Genomic DNA, 21,336 nt, shown 5'->3' on the forward strand with positions numbered 1-21,336 from the left:
GTGTATCAAAAGTGTTATTAAGAGAAGCCTCCTTGTCAACTTTTTTGTCCTATTTTGTCCTCATTATGTAAATATTGTGTATCAAAAGTGAGGGTAAAATTGAAAAAATAAGTATATGATTGTCATTTTCTTAAAAATAAAAAAAAGGGTAAAATAGGGATATAATTGTCATTTTGTCAAAGGGTATAAAATTACTATTTTGCCCTCCTTTTTTGTCAATAGTGTGTATCAAAAGTGAGGGCAAAATAGGAAAAAAGGGGAAAATGTTGACAATGAGGGTTCTCTTAATAATATAGAATAGATATAGATAATAAGATTAGACAATAAAAACAGATGTGTCGATAACATCAATCTTATTAAAAATAAAAAAAATAAAAAATAAAAACTCATAATCCGACAAGGAAGAAAAGAACTATGAAATCAAAAAAAAAATCTTTTGATATAGGCGCCTCAGTTTTGAATTTTCTAGATCAAACATCCATGTCTTTTAGTGATTTGATTAAACTTTTTTTTGTCGTAATTTTGTGCTATATGCACATTATATTGTAACAAATTTCCTCTTATCTAGCCTTTTGATTACACTCACCTCTGTTAGAGATAATTGTAAAAAAAGAAAAATGGTTAGATTCAATTTATTTTCACAATAATGCTACAATTTAGCAATAATTATCTACGGTTTAAGATATTTTCTTTCCAAAATAGTTTAAAATATTTTTAAATCCCCAAAAATCAGACGTACCGAAATAAGTTTTTGGTTAGTACATTAAGAGAAAATAGGATTGAGAATAATATAAACGTACCAATACACAATGTGTACAAAATAAAACGTACCAAAATAAAAATAACGTACCAATATTAACAATCTGTATCAAATCAAACGTACCAAAATTGCAAATAAACGTATCAATTAATGATTTTTGTAAATTCAAACGTACCCACAAATAATATATACGTAATGTATTATACCTAATAATAATTTGTCAACAACTATGCTTAAAAAAACAGCAAAAAAAATATAATTTCACAAAAAAATATTGAAAAAAAATTACACAAAGCTTTTATGTTGATCACCAACTATTTGAAAAAGAAAAAACCATTTGGAAAAAGAAATAATATTAAATGTTTGCATAACAAAAAAAAACTATGATCGAAAAAACATATTTGGAAGAAGAGAAAATATAGTTTAATTACTAATATTTTCATTAAATAAGAAAAAGTGCATCATGCATATAAAAGAATACATTCAAAAATTATTTTAATTTTAAAAAATAAAGATGATTATTGATCAAAACAATTTAATCAAATTTTAAAAAGAAACTGATGTTTAATCTAAATAATATAGAAAAAAGTATAGGGATTCTAATTTTTCAAAAAAAAAAAAAAAGTGAGAACGAAAAGTATATAAATTGCAACTTTCTTCTCGGCTGTTTCTTCCCCTTCAGCTCTCTCAGCGATGGAGTCCAATTTCTCACCACAATCTTCGGCTCCATTGCCCAAATCTAGGGTTAGGGTTCTTTCAGTTATGCGATTCTCCTTCTTCTTCCTCTTCTTTCTCAATTTCGCCGCCACAGCTTCCGCCTCTGTACCCCAAATCCCAAAATTCGATGCCCTATACTCCAAGCACTGCAATTCCATTGTCCCCAAATCGGACACTGATCCCTCCAAATGGTTCGTCACCAACCTCTCCATCGCCGACATTGGCTTCGGGAACGGCTACTTCTCCGGCGGCGATCAGCTTTTCGGTAACCTGAACGGCTTCAATTACCTGAGGACTCTCTCCTTTTTTGCCAACGAGGTGCGTAAAACCCTAACCGAAGGGATTTTCGAAGTCCGGGCAGTCCTGCGGCTTCGCGACTTCTACAAGGTAGGCGACGGCAACTCTACGCGCCGTAATCTGCGGTTGGTTTATCATCCGAGAAACGCGTATCGGAAGGGAATGATGAGCTTTAGGCTCAGTGGGTACTACTCAGAATCTTCAAGGAAGCTTTGTATGGTTGGAGAAGGTATGCCACAACTTTTTGGGAATCGTTTTGTCGCTGTTCTTAAGCTTAATTATCCGAAAAGTTCGAGTATTTATGATAGTTTAATCACTGGGATTTTAGAGAGTTTGGATGAGAAGAAGGATCCGAATTATTTCGAAGCTCTTAACATGTTGGCTTTATATCAGAGAACTAGCTATGAATATAAGTTAGCTGGGAAAGATAGTGAGAATGGTTGTTTGCAGGGCGGTGATGATGGCGGAGAGAATTTAAGTCTGAGAAATCCGAAGCGGGGTGTGTGTATGTTGATTGGTAATTTTCGCGAAACGTTTGAATTGGAATATGGGAGTGAATGTGGGGGTGTGAATTGTGATCCTGTTGGTGGGGATGCTGGAATTGCATCTTCCTTGGTTTATCATGTAACTCGGTGTACAGATGAGAGGAATATGCAGATGTTGTTGGGTTTTTCGAACACTAGCGGTCATAATATCAAATTTCCCTTTGATCCCAAAACAACTTTCATTGCTGAAGGGGCATGGAATGAAAAGGAGAATCGTCTTTGTGTTGTTGCGTGCCGGATATTGAATTTTACAGAGTCTTTGACTAATGCATTTGTTGGAGATTGCTCGACTAAATTGACTTTGAGATTCCCAGCAAGATTGTCTTTAAGAAATAGGTCTACTGTTGTGGGGCAAATCTGGAGCAACAAAGAAGTGAATGACTCGGGTTACTTTGGTAAAATTGGGTTTCGCAGTTTGTCGGGATATTTGATGAAACTGTTAGATTACAAATATGACTATTCTGAGAACGAGTCTATCAGAAATACATGTGCAGAAAAGATGGCTGGGAGAGGCAAAGGAAAGAAATACCCTGCAGAGTTTTCATTGGACATGAAATTTGGCATGACAGTGAGAAACAGTGATGGACGCCAAGCATATGGTTATTCATCCCCTTTATTTGTGGACGATGAGCGAACTTTTGGACGCCGGTTTTGGGATAACTTGCCGCAAACAGGCTCACCAATGCAGCAGAAGAAAAAACATACCCATAGCAGTCCAATGAACGTCAGCTATAGGTTGTGGTTCGCTGATTTTGATTTTCGTCATGATGTTTTCCCATCTAAAGCAGAACTATCCGCTGAAGGAATATATGATAGGGATTATGGTAACCTATGCATGATAGGATGCAGGCGTGTACCATTGAAAAATCAGACATTGATTCAAAAGGACATGTTAGACTGTGCTATTAGAATTAATGTACAGTTTTCTCCGTTGGATACAAAGAATCGTGAAAATGTCAAGGGAAGTATTGAAAGCACTAGGGGAAAGTTAGACCCTCTCTTTTTTGAACCTATTCAGTTTTCATCGAACTCAATTTACTATAACCAAGCTGCAGCATCCATTTCAAGAATCGACTTGGAAATCATTATGGTTCTCATTTCCAACACCCTCGCATGTGTCCTTATCGGATTGCAGCTCCTGCACGTGAAGAAGCACCCAGATGTTCTCCCATTCATTTCAATTGTGATGCTTATTGTTCTTACTCTGGGATATGTGATTCCGCTTCTGGTCAACTTTGAAGCAATGTTTGTGCCAAGCCACGGCATCATCCAGCGGGATACTTTTCTTGGCACTGGTGGATGGCTTCAAGTGAATGAAGTAATAGTCAGGATGTTAATGATGGTAGCTCTGCTTTTGCTGCTACGTCTTCTCCAATTGACGTGGTCCGCAAGACAAGGCGATGGAAACCAGAAGAGCTTGAGAGATTCTGAGAGGAAGGTTCTTTATGCAACTCTACCATTGTATATAGCTGGCGGACTGATAGTTTGGTTTGTGTACACCTACCTGAAATCACACAGGCCTTTTCTAAGAGTCCGCAATCCCCGGCACCACCACAGGATGGCTTACCGAGTGTCTAGTCTCCACCATCTGGCTTACGACAACCACTCTCTCAGGGAGGACCTCAGCTCTTACGCCGGCTTTGTCCTGGATGGTTTTCTGCTCCCTCAGATATTGTTCAACTTATTCTTCAATTCAAGAGAAAAGACTCTGGCCTCCGCCTTTTACTTCGGAACCACCATAATCCGTCTGCTGCCTCATGCATATGATCTATACAGGGCTCGGACCGGTACATGGTTCCTTGAACTTCCGAATATTTATGCAAATCACAGAATGGACTTTTACTCCACTGCCTGGAACATCATCATCCCCTGCGGCGGTATGCTGTTCGCTGCCGTTGTCTTCCTGCAGCAGAGATTCGGCGGGCGTTGCATTCTTCCTAAAAGATTTAGAGAGAGTTCTGCTGTATATGAGATAGTTCCTGTCATCAGCAATGAGCAACTGTGAAGGACATAAATTTACCTAAGAAATGATTTTTTTTATTTTTTTTATGATAGAAATATAGTCGAAATATTTTTTTTAAATGCAATATCTTTTATGGTGATAATTTCAAATTTTCGGTGGTGGTGATGGAAATTTCATGTCCACTATTTTTTTTTTTTGGGGGGGGGGGGGGGGGGTGTGGGGGTTGGGGTTCTAATTCTATCTATTGACATGGTTGATTGGTTTAAGGTGTATAATTATTATTTGGAACTTCTAATTTCGGATAAGTTGAACTCTTTGGTTTTAGGTTTCAAGAAGGATTTAGTTTTAGGCGTAAATCTATCACCATCTGACGATCAGATATGATCTGATGACATCTAAGGGGCATGTAGGACCATCAATTGATAATAGTACCATGTACCTTCAAAAAACCGTGAATAGCTAACTTTGTCCATGAATGCGGATTAAAATTTAAAGAAACTTAAGTGTAACTAATGTTTTCTCAAGGGTTACTCGCTTTCTCGGCCAAAGAATGAGGAGAGCAACTTACATGAAATAAATTTACCGCCATGTGACATCCAGATCCAATAACGCATCACATGGATAAAAACTTGCACATGGCAATGAAATATTTAACAAGGGACACCACGTGACGGTAAATCCAGTCCATGTAAGTGCTTATCAAGAATGAGACTTGGATGAATTTGGGGTACTTTTCTGTGACTAAAAAGAATATAAATTCTGTTCCAGTTGAGACTTGAGAGAGGAATAGAAAAAGTGATAGGTGGGAAATTGCATTAAGATTGCTTTAAATACGCTACCTAGCATAGAACAGAAGCTACGCTAGATATGAACAAATATTTACACAACCAGATCCTTAACAACTAATCACTCGAATTACTAGAATTACCCTGCTTCATTACAAAATCTCTAGCCCGAAAAGATTCGGAGACTCGCAAATTGAACACAGGAGCATCAGAAGAGGAGGAAAGATGTGCTGATTAGTGCAGATCAGCAGCTGAATTCACCAATGGAAGAATCGTGACCTGAAACAGAATGCAATCCAGTTAGATACCGTAGGGTTTACGGCGGTCATGGACTCCGGAGAAGGAGCACACAAGCACGAGTGAAAATGGAATCGAAATACTACCTCTGAATGCATCTCATTGGGACTTTTTGCCGGAAAGAATACGAGATATCTGAAGACCCCGGCTGAACGCTTCATTGAACAAGATCCTAGTCTGCATTGACTGAAATCCAGGTAACCATGACAGCAGTGCCACAGGAGCCATAACAATTACTCCGAAAATCAAATCATACAGTCGGGCCAACGAAACAATAGTATCCCACACCACCGTAGACTGCAGAAAAGGTCTGAGTACTTGAGCTATTAAGATTATACCGTAGCCAGTAGGGATGAATGCCAAGAGACTTGAGATGAAATCAAGAAAACTGATCTTAGTGAACTCAATCAGCAACACGGCTACGAGTACTAAGGCAATTATGACAGTAAGCTGAACTAGCCGGTAGTAAATATGGTCCTTTGCTGCATATTTGTCCTGAGCATATGCTAGGACTATATAGATTCCAACAGCCACTACCATGTATATCCAAGATAACAAGTAAACAGCTATGCTTGTATTTTCATTAGTAATCTTCAGTTGATACACAACACCATACTGGAAGAAGAAGAAACGAAGATCCAGAATAATTTCCAACAGCTTTCCCCAAAGACCAGTTGTTCTCAGATGATCTTGTTCCTCGTACCACCATGTTTCCCAGCTCTGTTCAGCTTTCGTAAACACACCCCCAGAATACCATAACCAGTTTATAAAATCATCAAAGTCATATACAGTTTTCAGCCAGTCAAATCCTGAAGGATTGAACACAAATGGTGCCATTATCCACGACAATACGAGACACCAGCTTGAGATTGACATGGCAATGTAAACAAAAGTATCCGCAACAGAGCTATGAGCAGCATACACTATTAAAATGATCCCGAGCTCAATTGCCTTCACAAAATGGCTTCGAGAGTAGAGTCGATAGTTCTCAGCAAAGCTCTTGTGTTCGACCACAAAACCACGTCCAGTTGCTCGGTATTTTGCACCCCCATGAAGAATAGTACGGCCAAAGAAGTGAGTACGAGTGCCCATTGAGAATGTGTAGAAAGCTGATGCAAGCTGCAACTGCATTGTTAAGAAATCCCAAACTGCTCGAAGGAAACCCTGTTCAAGAGAGTTTTCGACAATCATTGGGAGGGCAGTGAAGAGACCTAGCTGGATAATAAACTGCTGGTTCAAGATCACACCAAGCGATTTGTTGGTGCTTGTCTTTTTTTCGATGCCACTGAGAGAAAGAAAAAGGCGGCCCCACAAGAATGAATAAACAGTCAGTATCACCATCATCGTGTTAAAGTAGAACCCAACAGTTGAGTAGAAGAATGAAAGCATTCGAAAGAAGTCCAATCTATGACCCAGCCGGTACACATCTCTGCTTAAAACCTGCTCACCGTTGCCACTAGCAACCTTAGCCTCAAACATCGAGATCTGATTCAACCCGACATCCCTCCCCTTGCCCACCTGTATATATTCATGGTGAGTCACATTGCCACCTCGCAATGTACAATTGAAGCCAGCAAATATGTCCTCGCTGATATTGATCACTTTAGAAGCCTTGCTAATACCACCCCGAGGCAAGAACCAGAATCTGTCAAACACATCTGGGTGACCGTAGTGCATTCGCACCTTCAAAGGGTTTGCAAGAACACGCTGGTTCAGGGTCACAAAACTCATCTCCTGAGCAGACATGAACCAAGCAAGAGACGACACAGAACCAGTGAAGATATTCTCACGGACACCCAAGATAGTCGGCTTCCTTATACCATAGAAGTGCTTAAATTCCTCCAACAAATTCCGCATTTTGAGTGCCTCCTCAAAATAATTGTCTTGGTTCATGTCAATGGTCTGAATTGCATCACCCCTTGTGAAGATTATGGCATGGTTCTGATTTTCTGGTTTGCCTTCCCCAAGCTTCAGTGGACCAGGCAACCTAATCCGATAGATCTCAACCTCCCTTTGCGTCTCCTGATCATATTTAACAAGGACAGAGTAATACTCAACCTCGTCCCTCCCCAAGTGAACCTCATCAACATAGGCAACTCGAAGGGCCTCATTGTCTTTCATAAGATATAAGATCTCCTCAGCACGGTAGTCTCCCTTCGCCTTGTGTTGCCCGTATACTTGGCAGGCAACCACGTATGTGAACTTCAACATAGCAATCCCATGTTCATTCCCCTTGAATAAATAACTAACGCTGCTACTTGTTCTTCCAAGTTTCCGAGAAGAATGAGTCATGCCTGACTGTATACCATCCAAACCACTACTTTGGCTTCTCAAAACATGAGAACCAACTTGCTGCGATCCATCATCCCTTATGTCCATCTCAGATGCAGTATCAAGAAATGCAAGCATCTTAAGGGCCCTATAGTAGTACATCATTCCTCTAACAGTGCGAGATAATGTCTGGCCTCTGAACGATGCCCAAACACGGAGATCCCTTGCCTTCGTTTGAAAGATTTCGTCGTCATTCTCCATGCCCTGTCTGTGCATCCGTTCCATAAAGTTCGTCCACTCATCTGCATAAATCTTCTGCAGATAAAAGAGGGTGGAGATGCCATCTTCATTCTCACTTCGAAGAGCTTCTTTTCCATACAACACTTCCTCATCGTAGTATGGAGTCAGCACGCTGAAAGCCATCATTTTTTCAACATAGGGAGCACGGGGCATATTCATAAAAAGAGAATTGCTAAAGAAAGCGATACGTCGCCTCGCCTCAAGATTCATTGGGACATTGTGCATTGAGTCTCTAGAAGTGAGAATTGTATGCAGTCGACGCAGATGCCTAAAGAAGACCGCATCCTCATCATCAGGAAAGTTGACTGCCTTTTCAAAAAGAAAGTCAGCATCAGCGGCTGATCTACGAGGTGCCAAGCCTTCCATCCTCAAGGTGTCCATGGTCTTCTTCACCCTCGGGAACTCACGAACAGAAAGTTCATACAAGGCCTGCAGAACATCCACAACCTTGCTTACATCTTTCTTTTGTTGCATTAGAAGCTCAATAAGGGAAATCAACTTAGCATGAATCTGCGGAAGCATAGACATCTTGTATGTAACCGTGACCTTCGCAGTCTGAATACATTGATCTATCTCCATGAAAAAATTTTTAACAATGGAATTTTCTTCCGTGCCATGTTTAACAACCATGTGAAGCAGAAGATACTTGATGCTGTCATAAGCTTCAATGACAGCACACCGCCGATACTCATTCTTGCATATCTTCAACCAAAGCAACAGGTCATGTTCCTCTCCCATCTCTTTTGCCTGACTCAGAGCAAGCAATAGTTCATTGCAGAGGAGGCAACATGGCCAGCGAATAACCCTAATGTTCCAGCAATTAGGTGGCAGTTCCAAGAGCTCAAGTTCTCGATCACTAATGAGATCTTCCTCCCTGAAAGTTGTCATGATTTCATTCCATATCAAGGCAAACCTGGTAGCTTCAACTTGGCTGGATTCAGTTTTCTTGTAAGCTTGACCAAGTCCATAACGCAGTTTCAGTCTGTGGATGGCCTCACGGAGCTTCTTCACCGCCGTCACCTCAGGACGTAAGGACTCCTCCTCTGGCATAAGATTAAATTGCAATGCACTGGCAAAGAACTGAAATCTAAGCCTTAGCTGTTTTATATTTCGGATCTCGCCCAAATGTGAAAACAGCCCAATTGTTGCACCAATTAAGGATTGGTAAATGGCAAACCATATTTGCAAATCCATACAGTACATCAACACAACAGGGATCCACAAAAACACGATTGCTATTCTATTCCCGCTGCCAAAAAACAAATGTATTTTGTAATCGAAATGCTTTATGTCCAAGAGAGCCTTCGTCGGGGAAACAAGAGGCTTGATCTGCAGGAAATAACTGAAAGAGAATTTCGAACCCAAAACTGCAATCCAAAACAATGTATACTTGATATTACTGACAAGCCCCTCCCTCAGTCCACGACCCACGAAAATCCGCGTATGAAACCACCATGTAAACACATATAGTATACTAAAATCCAACTCCTCAAGGAAGTTTCTCACCCAAGGAACTATAAATAAAACCAATGCCAACAACTCTGGGACAATGAAAACAAGTGCAGCCTCAAGAAATACTACAATCCTCCGATTGGCCTCAGCGGACCACCTCCCATCTTCATTCCTCTGAGCCCAAATCTGCGCATAAAACACAGAAAACACAATAGTCCACGTCGCAGCAACCAGACCCTTCAGCACCATCCTCACCCCAAGCAACACTGTCTCCTTGGACACCAAACTATACTGAGTCCCAGCATCAAGCACCGCCTGAAGAAGGCGAAGACCGCCCCAAGTAATAAACACGGTCAGCAACTGCACCTGATCATCCCTCCGATCCAACGCCTGCCACGGATACTCTGTCCCCTTCCATGCAACAATAATAGCAGCCTGTAAAAACAAAATCAACATAACCCAGAGCTTATCAAAGCTCCTAAACAGATTCCAAAACGACCTCTGCTCCACAAACCCCGTCTTCCCAACCCTGCGATCCTTCGGAGTAGTAGCGAAAAAGTTACTATCGAACTTAATCGGCCATTGGAGCTTCTTAAAACACCTCCTAGACCAAAAATACTCGTTTATATCATCATAATTTCGCCACGCCGAGTGGGGAGCAGTGCCATTTCTGCTGCTCTCCACCTCGGTTTTAATCGTCTGGTAAATTGGCATCACCACACTCTTCAGATACCCGCAGTCCCCGGAAACCGAGGGCAGAAATGGGCGACCTGTATCCGGGTCCGTATACTCATCAAGCACTTTGTTCAGTTCCATAGCCATATGATGATAAATATAACAAACACATTCGGGTACGAATCGAACGTTACCGGACTCACCCCAAATCAGCAGGAACAGCGCCACGTACAGCAGCTCGCGCCGAAGGTCGTCGCCGCCGCGGCGCCTGGAGAAGATGATGCTCGACTTCCGGCCGAGGTACGAGCACCAGGAGGTGTAGTTGTAGAGCAATTTGCGGCGGAACCGCTTGAGGACGCTGGGCTCGAGCGAGTCAACTATGTTCGGCGGCGGCTGGAGGCGCATTTGGGAGTTGGCGAGGTGGAGGACCAAATGCTCCCGCTGGTTCCGAACGTTGTCCATTTGGAACCCGAAGAATAGTCCCAGCCAGTCCATCAGGTCGTAGGACGGCCTCCAGGGGATGAAAGGCGGCTTACGGAGGTCCCCAACGGCGCGTAGGGCTGCGGCGGCGGCGCGTACCTCGGGATAGCGGAGGGAGGGGTGGTCTGCGAGGAGGTTGTGTATGGGGATTATGTTGTAGGCCTGTTGCATCGGCAGCAGCGGCGCGCGTATCGGTCCGCGGCCGCCGCGACCTGGCTGCGGACGCTGCCGGAGATCCATATAACTTCTTTCAGATTTCAAGGCGTTTGGATTTTCGGTTTCGGTTTCATTTGTTGCTTGTGGAAGTGAGATGAAGAGACTGGGAAGCTGCTGGGTTTTTAGAGGGGTGCTGCTGGGTGTACAGATGGGTTGCTGGGTTTTTTTAGGGTTTTTAAGTAACGTACACGCAGGCTGTCGCTATTCGCTGCGGATGTTTTGATTTGATTTGATTTGATTTAATCGGAAGGGGGTTGATGGTGTGACGTGAAGACACGCGCCAGAAGGCGAGTTGTGAGGACGATGGTAATATCGGCGAAAGTGGGGGGATTGTGGGTCCGAAGTCAGCCAACCGTGCCGGGTGGGACCCGCCACTGAATATCTCCATTATCAGATATATCCGATTCGTCTCGAAAACCGAGGGATACACGCAACAACCCCAGCAGCTGCCCACGTTCAGTGTTCTTTGAAACGATGCCGTATGGTGATTTTGAAGTTTTCTACTTTTTAGCATATAGGACGAATCCAACGGTTATATGTCACACATGCAATGGAAAAAAATAAAAAAGTAATTTTTCTTTAATAATATTTTTTATTTTTCTTTAAAAATAAGAACAACTGACTGCAAACTACGATTATCTACCTTTTTCAGGGATCGAGAAGACTCGTAAAGACAAACCTTCCTCTAATTTTTCCTTTGATAATATATTTTGAAGAACAAGAGATTTATGTAAAAGTACATGTATATTCTTCCTAACATTAAACATAAAGAAAACTTTTTTTATTAAAAAAAAATAAGAAAAGTAAATATGGTGGCAGGGGGATTTTTTGGAATGTTAGAAGTGGTTATATGCTAAATATAGTACGCATGGAGAGGCTAGTGATTTGATGCGATGGGTGGTTGATGGCTTGTGAAGGATATGAAAATGTCGTAACAGCTTGGTTTTTTAGAAGGTTGACATCGAACCCCTTGTCGCCATACAATTGCTTAAACAACAATGGGATGAGTGGATGATATGTGATGAAGCACACGTGAAGCCTTCTTCCCGTGGGCAGCAAGTGAGAAGACCGGACCCTCATGGGTGGATCAAGCCACCTTTTGGAACTCTTAAAATTAATTGTGATGGTGCTTGGTGTAGTCGGACGGGTATAGGTGGTGTTGGGTGGGTGGCAAGAGATTTTGTGGGCATTTTCAATGGTGCTGGTGGTATTGGCAATATCCCTTGTGTCTCGAGTATTATGGCGGAAGCGGAAGCAATGCGCGTGGCTTTGGTGGCTTGTGTGGAGAGAGGCTTTACCTCTATACAATTGGATACTGACTCTCTGGTTCTTGTTGATATGATTCATGGCCGTATACAACCAGAGGTGGTCTTGGATGGTATCTAGTGGGATATAAGTATATTGAAGCAACAATTTGATGCTATTGAGTTTTCCTATACTCCTCATGCCTGTAATAAGGCTGCGCATATGATGGCATCTTATGTCATGCGTATGGGGGATAGTCATTCTTGGGATGGTTTAGAACCAGAGTGGTTGTTTAATACTTTGACTTCTGATGTAAACATTTCGATTCGTATTTAATTTTAATCAAACCTTTGACAAACAAAAAAAATGAAAGATTTTGTCATAAATGATCGTTGAAATTGACGTAAATCATTATTTTTATCTTTTATGATAATATCTTAAAAAGAAAGATGAAAATTCATAAGTTTTTTTTTTATATCCAATCGAAAGAGTTGTTTTTGAATGATGAAAACGTCCCTACAAACGTTGTATCTTTTAGGCCCACCTTTCGTTCTTAAAAGACACTTTATGATATTAGAGCATCTCAAATATTCAAGTTGAACTTTTACTCTAAGAAATTATACTAATTAAAGTTGGACTTTAAACAGTCCCTATTATTACAGTATTATGATTTTTTTTTACTTGTAAATAAATTCGATACTAGTTTATTATGTTGTCTCATCACATGTCATTTTTTAACGATGAGATATATACATTAAAGAGTGATGGGAGAACAACTGATATTAAACCTATCATGCACAAAATTCAAATCAATACCGATAAATACATACAAATATTACAAAACCGTAAATTGACTATAATCAGAAGTTGGACTTGAAATTTAGTAGTAACTTCTTTTCTCATTAAATGAAGATTGTATAATAATTCATTAAAAATAACAATCAATGACTTTTCAAGTCTTGAAACCTATAATTTGATGTTACGTTGAGAAAAAGGTCGGGTTTTCTTTTTCTCTTTTCTTATTCTCCTTTTTTATGCTGACATTTACAGCTGAAGCACAAAAACGTGGGTATGCACCATCCTTTTGTTCTGCCGTGTCTTTACCGGATATGCGTCATGTGGTGCTCTTAATTTTTTAAATGCTCGTTTAGATATATTTTTAAAATAATTGAAAGTGTTTTTGATAAAAATATTTTTAATATCAATTTTAAATAAAATTGCAAGTAAATCATGAAGAAAAAAAAATACTAAAAATACTTTCTGAAAAAAGCACTTAACTACATAAACACTTCAAATATTTTTAGAATCTAAAAATATTTTTTCTAAAAACATCTTGAACCATTTTTAAAAGATATACAAACAAGTCATATATTATTCTCTGACTCGTGGGTAAAGTTTTAAAGGCAGAGAATCTCTTACACCATTTTATTATAATATTAACTAATTTTATTTATTTGTCTAAAAATCATATACTTGTGTGCGTATACGCACTGCTCACAAAGGTAGCGTCATCGAAAGGGGTCGGATCAAAATTAATTTTGATACGTTATCGTCGTTGTTTATGTAAAGATGCGATTATAAGGTAAAGACTTTGAGCAAAAAAAAGATAGAAAAAGATTTTGGAAGGCTTAGAAAGAGGTTTTACGAAAAGATATGAAGTATTTAGAGATGATGAGAGACATGATGTAAAAATGAGTACAGTGATATTTTAAGATTCATACAATTGATCTCACTTAGTAAACTAAGGATTGATAATTCTCGTTGTTGTCATTTTCAAAGTAAATCAAATATGAAAATCTTTCATAATTAAATATCACTAAAGTTTGAAATTACACGTGACATATATGCATGACACTAAACTACTGGAACTGAAATTAATATTTTATGAAGACCAAAGTATTAAACCCCGATTCCTAAACGTATTAGCCAATAAAACTAATGGTTTTATAAGACGTGAAGTTATGAATTTGTAACATTCCAAGTTCCAACGGCTACATCACATTATTTATTGAATTTATTTCTGTACTAATGAATATCAGTTCTGTAACCCCACTAAACATGTGCCATGAATTTAATAGGATAAGGATTGTCTGCCCTCCACTTCCGGTGCCTTCTCTGTGTCCTCATGTTTTGTGTGGTCACGGTTAAGCCACGTCAACATTTTATATTGTTTTTTTTATAGATATAATAAGACAAAAATAAATAGTAATATAAAATGTTGATGTAGCTTAATCGTGACCACACAAACAGGAGGGCACGGGGAGGACACCGGAAGTGGAGGGCAGACAATCCTTGTCCAATTTAATAACATAGGAATTTCATAAACCCATAAGACATTATCATGCGGATATACTTATGATTGTTTCTGTTTTTTTAAAGGGACTTTTATAAGAGCTAGGAAGATCAGCAACTAGTCATCATTGTGTGATTCATCAGCGACAAGAATCGAACCAAGAACGTGTCATATATTCATCGCAAACCACACTAAATTTTAATTTCTTTTTGTATAAATGAGGGCTTGTTTGAAAGCGTTTCAATACGACTGAAAACAACTTTTGGTGAAAATGTTTTTGAAATCAATATTTAGTAAAAATCTAAGTATATCCTGAAAATTCACTTTAATCTTCCTGCAAGAAGCACATATCTAGTTGAGGATTCGAGTTTGAGACGTATTCTAACGTTTAAAAGAAATACATCACCAGACAAACAGTAGTTGGTAACTCAAAAATGTTGGGTGTCCAACCAGAATGCAACTAGGCGGACTATGAAGCATAGGAAAGACCCAAAGCCCACCTTCATGGACCACTAGACCAGTGGCATATTTCTGCATCATTAGAGTTCTCATTTCCAACATTCACCACATTTTCATGCACAAAGTTTGACTCATAACATATTTTGAGATCAAAAATGGTACAATAGAGATACAGAAACAGTTTATCTATATCATTTTCGCTTCATTTTTCATCGAACCTCGAGATTTTGAGCTCGACTAATGCTTCGCGACATCGCTGATCTGGTTCTTCGATTCAGCATTTCAGCTTTGGTCCGATGCACCATACTCGGTGGCCCATAAGAAGCAATTGGTAATAGCCTTTCCATAGATTGACCAGAAAGTCATAACATTGCATTTGATCCTGGTTACCGGTGATCTGCCAGTTGTCTCTGCTTGCAATCCAAGCAATGTGATAGAACCCTATTTCGAATCATGTCTTTGTTGTAGAGGACAGCTTAAATCCTCCTAATGCTAACTAGACGATTAGTTGGAGCCTCGGAGGTGATCTCATTCATCACCAGTAATCCATACACGAACAGGAGCCATCTTTGAAGTGGTGAAACCGAAGCTTATCCCGAACAATAATTTCTCGTTTGGTAACTATAGAAATAAACTTAATTGCCTCATGGCAGTCCTCGCACATTCGAAGATTCTTTACAATCCGAATGGACACACCATCCTTGGTTTTCAACAGCCCAAATGTGATTGCAAGCTTCTCACTATGATATCTAAGGGCATATTCCCTCTCTTCTTCTTCCACTTCATGCATCACTGACTCAGGCGCCGGTGCATACCCTGCTTCCCTGCACCGGGACATTAGTTCATCTAAATGCTGATAAACTTCACTAGTTTCAGGGTGGGACTTGTCTCCCATGCTAAACAGGTAGGTTCTGTGATTCAAGTCAATCGTGCTATAGCCAACTCGCTTTCTCAAGCTTCTTCCCATCATCATGTTTCTAATCATTTCCACCCGATCCATCCGGCCTGCCAGTGCATATATATTCGAAAGCATTACATAATGGCCAGGATTTTCAGGCTCAACCTCCAACAGATGTTCAGCAACTATTACTCCAAGATCGAAATTCTTGTGCATCTTGCAAGCCCCAAGCATGGCAGTCCAAACAGCCGGGGCTGCCTCCTCAGCACCAAGCTCTTTAATCAACTGATATGCTTCATTGAGAAGCCCGGCACGCCCGAGCATATCAACTAGGCAAACATGATGCTCCACACTTGGCACTAAGCCGTAATCTTGCCTCATGCTTGCAAAAGCCTCCCGGCCTTCTGGAACTAGCCCTGCATGAGCACAAGCCGCCAAGACTGCCACAAAAGTGATGGTGTTAGGAACAGGACCGCGAGCTTTCATTTCACGGAAGAGCTCCACAGCTTGAGTACCATAACCATTCGTTGCATACCCAGAAATCATAGCCGTCCAAGCAATCACATTCCGTTCCTTCATCGAATCAAAAACTTCTCTTGCTTTGCTCACATTCCCACACCTAGCATACATGTTAATCAGTGAAGAGCCTAGAGCCACATTCACATGAAGGCCACTGTTAATAACATCACGATGCACCGAACAGCCTAAGCCAAGAGCTCCCAACTGAGAACAAGCCGCCAATACGCTCACGAAAGTCGTCGAATCAGGTTCAACACCCAATTCCCGCATTTGATCAAACACCACAATCGCTTCTTTCGATAACCCGTTTTGCTCATAACCCGAAATCATCGAATTCCAAGCCACAACATTTCTGTCCGGCATTTTATCAAACATCTTCCAGGCGGCACCCAAATCTCCAGACTTGGAATACAAGCTAACGAGAGCGGCTTGAACAAACGAATCCGCGCCGTACCCACATACCAAAGCATGCGAATGAACGCCTCTTCCGAGTCTCAGATCAGAAAGATCGGCACACGATTTAATCACCGACGTAAAAGTGTAGCTCGACGGCGGAATGCAGAAGGCGAGCATGCTGTGGTAGAAGAAAACGGTGTATTGCGGGAAGCCGAACTTCGAAGAGGCTTTGATGAGGGAGTTGAAGAGGAAGGCGTCCGGGATCGGAACAGAGAGGAAGAGGCGGTGAGTGTAGAAAATCGAACCGGCTTCGCAGGCCAGAGTGAGGAGCTTGGTGAGGAGGGCGCGGCTGCGGTGCGAACCGGACACGACGAGGTGGGCGTGGACTTGTTGCAGCGGTTTGATCCGCGGACCGGCTCGGAGAAGAGCGAGGTAGGCCGGAGACTTCGGGGCTGAACCGGCGACTCCGAGATCGTGCCGGAGCTGTTTGGCTTCCATGAAAAAGAAGGGAATTGTATGTGTTGTTCCAAACGCAGCGTTTTAAGTTTTAACACGCATTACAAATTAATTTGCAGTTCGCGCGAGCAAACTCTAGTGCAAAGCGCAGCGTTTTAACATCCATGAGGGGTTTCCTTTTCCTCCTCGTCACCCGGTCTCTGACAGCAGTAGCCGTTCATGGAAAGAGATTATCGATCTCTTCCATCAAAATCACCGGATCAAATAATCAGACCTTTCAAATTTCATTCAACGATAAAAACATTATCACAGTTTTTAAGGAGTCAAAACAGGTGGATCATTTGATGAAATTTGAAAGATCCAAATCACTTGATTCGGTGGTCTTGGTGAAAGAGATTAGGAAATGATCTCTTTCTGCCGTTCATGACTAGGCCAGGGACTGCTCGTGTACGAATGTCGGACCAACATTGCATAGTCTGTCTATGGTCCGACTGACTGTCTCACAAAAATATGCGATTTTCGGTGTTTGTGTATGCTGCTTTTATACTGCTGCCATACAAAAAACTAAAGCCTTGGTTCAAGGCTTGAAGAGGTTTTAAGTGGCTATGTTTCGAAAGTAAGGTAAAAATGATTAAAAAGTAGATGTGGATTAGACCAGTTAGATAGAGCATCGTGTTTGCTGCTTACAGAATTTAAAATATCTTATTTATAAATTAGAGTAGTTTATCACATCGTCTCATCAAAAACTATTTTCATTGTCCCTTGCAGAGGACTTAGGAAAGAGCAAACCTTGCAACAACGTTGGACCAAGTCTAGCCGTCAAAGGCTCAAAGCATGGTTCATGTTGTTCTTTATTAACTTTCCCATTGCCAAAATGAAGTGTTTCTCGATAATATTAACAGCTATCAGGAGGCTATCCTAGATAAGTAGATGAAGCAATCAACTGAAGATATCTAAGGGCTGGTTTGGTATTACTGTGCTTTGAAAAAAAAGCTGCTTTTGCTGTACTGTGAAATAAAACAGCAAAGTGTTTGGTAAACTTTTTTGTAAAAGTGCTTTTGAAAATAAAAAACAGTATTATAGTGTTTGGTAAACTTTTATGTAAAACAAATGTGAAAAAAAACCGGTTTTTCAAAGCTGGGTTTTGCAGCTTCTTGTTTTTGGCTTTTTTTTCACCAAAAACTGTGAAAAAAGGCTGAAGGTGAATGTTTACCAAACACAAAAACAGCTCTCAGCTTTTTTTTATACCAGTTTTTTTTCAAAATCACCTCAGTACCAAACCAGGTCTAATAAATAACCTGAACTCTATTTTCATCATTCCATTTCCATGAGTTAAGGCCATGTGGCCATGTAGGTTGTGTTTGTTGGTTCCAGAATCCAGATTTTCAGTTGGCTTCTGGAGAAAATTTAGTTTTGTGTTCAATGTGCATCACATACATCTTCAGGTTATTCCGACCGTTGGATCACATATCTTGGATGTGCTTGAGATTCCTTTATCTACTGGATATATTAGCTTGAATTAATCTTTGAAGTAGACAAAATCTGCTGGATTACTATTGAATTAGTGTAGTTTTCCTTACCTATGTTAATGTTAACAAGAAAGTCGTGACATCTGTTAATTTTAAGAAGAAACATTTAGAAGAATCAAATGATTGAACAAAAACATCACTTATATCAACTATTAATGTCATATTAACATTTGAGTACAAGATTTTTTTTTCTAAATGTTATTTTTAACTTTTAAGTATTTTTTTTAATATGAAATATAACTTTGAGAAATAACCCTAAACCAATAAGAATAAAAAAAGACGATGAAACACCACCAAAATGGTAATATTTGTCCAAAATTGTAGCTAATGGTTTTGTAACCAAGTTATGCAATCAAATCACGTTATTGTTAGCCTATTGTGAGATTAAGTCAACTCATTCTTCTTAGTATAGATAATATCGTTTGTTAAAAAAAAAAAAAACTAAGATATATCCCGATGACGCTGTTAACATCAATATATGTCTTATTAAAAGGCAATAGGACATTGCCTACTACTAGGGAAAATGTTAATTTTCACACATCAAAATCACACACTTAACCCTGAGACAAGTCACCTAATTAACAATTAAAATTTCTACAATCTCAAAGAAACAGATATAAGCCTGTGGCAGTTGATCATATTTTTCTAAAATCATTCGTCATACTCATAAATAGTATTTTCATAAGGATTCGACGTGATCATGGAGTGCCGGCTGTCGACTACCTGACGCCCTCCCCCTCCTCCTTTATCAGTATGAAAGAGAAAAAAAAATATTTGACGAGGACATTTCCGAAAAAAATAATATAAAAAGGACTTTTTCATAAATTCCAAATTAACAGCCATTCAAGTACAATATTACATTCAATTTTTTACAGTGGAAAAAGCAGAAATGCTGAGAGACATCGAAAGGAAAATTAACCCAACAGAATTTCAAGGTAATTAATTAGGTTTTGCCACAAAGAGAGGATTAAGAACATTGTAAAGAGTAAATAGATTAAGCACATAGTAAAATATTGCTGCAAGGATGCCAGCAACAAGAGCTCCACTGACATGGTTGCAAAACTTGGAGACTTGTCCACAAATTGGCAGCCAACCAGCGTGAGTGTTCCCTTTCTTCCCCACTTGAGCTATCGTCAAGGCTGCTGACATGCTTGAAGTAAGAAGAAGAGCTGCAACCTGCAACAGTTTCAATCCCTCAGTTCCCATTACAATGGAAATTAGAATAACGGTTCTCGTGACAAAGACATACTTACATGAAACAAGCACACTAAAGTGATGGTTTCCACCCGGTGCATGTCTATCACGTGTAACTTTTTCACATGGCACTGCATAATTGGTTTGGGACACTGACACTTTAGTGTTTTTGTTTCATGCAAATCCTTATCCTCAATCCGACTTCTTCTTACTTCGATTCCATGTTGATAAACATGTCATTATTTCAAATAAAAAAAGGAAGAATTTACTTAATGATATGGTGTTATTACCACATCTAGGATGATAACTATGCGCCACAGTGAGCCCTTTGAAGAAAGAAGCAGGATTATAAGGTTGTATCCACTTACAATTGCCTCCACAATCACAAAGTACCTTTTCACATGTTTTAAAACAAAGAAAAAGTTACATACATTAAGAAGATGATTAATTGCGAGGAAATGGACTATCTAGAGAGAGAGAGGTCGACGGTCTACCGAACTCGGATGCATATTGCCTTTAACAAACTGACCTAACTCACATTTGCGAATTTGTTACAAACTTGGAGAAACTTGAAGAGTAAACTTACGTGAAAGTTGGGGAATCACTGAATTTGGCCTTGAAGGTCAAGTTCAAGACCCTGGTAGAGTCGTGGCTGTTGACCATAACTATGGTGGCAGAAACAGTAGCAGCCAAGGCCAGCAGCCTCAGCACAAAGGTGAAGATCCTCCTGGTCTGAGTCATGGAGAAGTTAACCTAAACGACAGAGTTTTACAACGAAACGAAGAACTAAGCTAGGGAAGATCGAAATGCTGAGGGGTATATTTAGAGCAGAAGAGGGTAGATGTAGAAAGTGTGTTAGGAGGACAGATAGGTGGTGGGGAGAGGACCGGGAGGTCGGAGGGAGGGCACTTGTCTTCTTTGTATTTCTTTACACCAACAAGGGTTTGGTTACCTGCAAATTGTACAAGAGTCTGAAGATTGCCGCAATACCAGCCAATTAAACTTTTACACAGCAACACGGGCCCCCGCCCGACTAAACCCGTTTTGGGTCCGTTCAGAGCTTGACACGTGGCTTCTTTCTACAAGCAAAGTTTTGATGAAGAATTTGTGTGTAAATTAACGGATCATAGCACGGTCCATTTATATTAGGAAATTTTAACAAAAAACACCCGGTACTGTTCATTTTAACGAAAAACTATATTTTTACATTAAAAAGTCAATCCTGTTACTATTCACTTTACCCTTTATTTTGTCCTTATCATTAAAACTCAAAGTTTTCAAACCATTTTCATTAGTTTTTCTTTTATAGGGGATATGTGATTGCATGCATGCATGCACACCACATGATCGATTGTTCTCATTTATTGATTATGTTTCGTGATATGAATCGGCCAAAAGGTCAAATAGCATTTGGATTTTTAATAAAAACTTGTACATGGTTCTAGTAAAACGCTTAAAGAAAAATATGTACGAGTACAAGTACTTCTTCCATAAGTTGTATCAAATGAGCCAATGATCACAAGAGTGACGTTTACCATTGAACGTGATTGACCAAAGTCTAGCTACATCTAGGGTTGGTTTTACTTTTG

At 39.9% G+C, this 21,336-nt stretch overlaps 4 protein-coding genes and 1 non-coding gene across 6 annotated transcripts; 1 reads left to right on the forward strand and 4 right to left on the reverse strand.

Annotated features, from left to right (window-relative positions):
* The first annotated feature begins 1,400 nt into the window (after positions 1-1,400).
* On the forward strand, positions 1,401-4,424 carry LOC103446538 (uncharacterized). The gene has a single exon (XM_008385677.3). It carries the CDS (start codon positions 1,454-1,456, stop codon positions 4,322-4,324), a length of 2,871 nt encoding a protein of 956 aa, XP_008383899.3. The 5' UTR covers positions 1,401-1,453; the 3' UTR covers positions 4,325-4,424.
* Positions 4,425-5,069: 645 nt separating this feature from the next.
* On the reverse strand, positions 5,070-11,020 carry LOC103446414 (callose synthase 11). Its single transcript, XM_008385520.4, has 2 exons — positions 5,451-11,020; positions 5,070-5,346 (listed from the first exon to the last, which is right to left on the reverse strand). The coding sequence occupies exon 1, from the start codon at positions 10,780-10,782 to the stop codon at positions 5,464-5,466; it is 5,319 nt and encodes a 1,772-aa protein (XP_008383742.2). The 5' UTR covers positions 10,783-11,020; the 3' UTR covers positions 5,070-5,346; positions 5,451-5,463.
* On the reverse strand, positions 7,731-7,811 carry LOC114819364 (small nucleolar RNA J33). The gene has a single exon (XR_003766420.1). It is a non-coding gene; the product is annotated as a small nucleolar RNA J33 (small nucleolar RNA).
* A 3,804-nt stretch (positions 11,021-14,824) lies between the features above and the next one.
* On the reverse strand, positions 14,825-17,280 carry LOC103446541 (pentatricopeptide repeat-containing protein At2g33760). The gene has a single exon (XM_008385679.4). It carries the CDS (start codon positions 17,064-17,066, stop codon positions 15,291-15,293), a length of 1,776 nt encoding a protein of 591 aa, XP_008383901.1. The 5' UTR covers positions 17,067-17,280; the 3' UTR covers positions 14,825-15,290.
* A 2,072-nt stretch (positions 17,281-19,352) lies between these two features.
* Positions 19,353-20,785, reverse strand: LOC103446413 (CASP-like protein 1C2). Of its 2 annotated transcripts, XM_017335117.3 has the most exons (4): positions 20,334-20,785; positions 20,038-20,140; positions 19,807-19,878; positions 19,353-19,729 (listed from the first exon to the last, which is right to left on the reverse strand). In XM_017335117.3, the coding sequence occupies exons 1-4, from the start codon at positions 20,486-20,488 to the stop codon at positions 19,493-19,495; spliced, it is 567 nt and encodes a 188-aa protein (XP_017190606.2). In that variant the 5' UTR covers positions 20,489-20,785; the 3' UTR covers positions 19,353-19,492. The 2 variants fall into 2 exon arrangements, with proteins under 2 accessions (XP_017190606.2, XP_008383741.2); XM_008385519.4 differs by lacking the exon at positions 19,807-19,878 and having other exon boundaries at positions 20,334-20,778.
* Between the last annotated feature and the right edge of the window lie 551 nt (positions 20,786-21,336).

This window comes from Malus domestica, chromosome 10 (genome assembly GCF_042453785.1).
Source record: "Malus domestica chromosome 10, GDT2T_hap1".
Taxonomy (NCBI): Eukaryota; Viridiplantae; Streptophyta; class Magnoliopsida; order Rosales; family Rosaceae; genus Malus; species Malus domestica.

What these genes read in the sequence shown, in the direction of transcription:
- LOC103446538 (XM_008385677.3), top strand. Translation starts at nt 1,454, where the DNA reads ATGGAGTCCAATTTCTCACCACAATCTTCGGCTCCATTGCCCAAATCT.
- LOC103446414 (XM_008385520.4), bottom strand. Translation starts at nt 10,782, where the DNA reads ATGGATCTCCGGCAGCGTCCGCAGCCAGGTCGCGGCGGCCGCGGACCG.
- LOC103446541 (XM_008385679.4), bottom strand. Translation starts at nt 17,066, where the DNA reads ATGGAAGCCAAACAGCTCCGGCACGATCTCGGAGTCGCCGGTTCAGCC.
- LOC103446413 (XM_017335117.3), bottom strand. Translation starts at nt 20,488, where the DNA reads ATGACTCAGACCAGGAGGATCTTCACCTTTGTGCTGAGGCTGCTGGCC. An exon ending in TAGTTATCATCCTAGATGTG is followed by an intron (nt 19,879 to 20,037) that starts GTAATAACACCA and finishes CCAATTATGCAG; the next exon opens with TGCCATGTGAAAAAGTTACA. An exon ending in CTTTAGTGTGCTTGTTTCAT is followed by an intron (nt 19,730 to 19,806) that starts GTAAGTATGTCT and finishes AAACTGTTGCAG; the next exon opens with GTTGCAGCTCTTCTTCTTAC.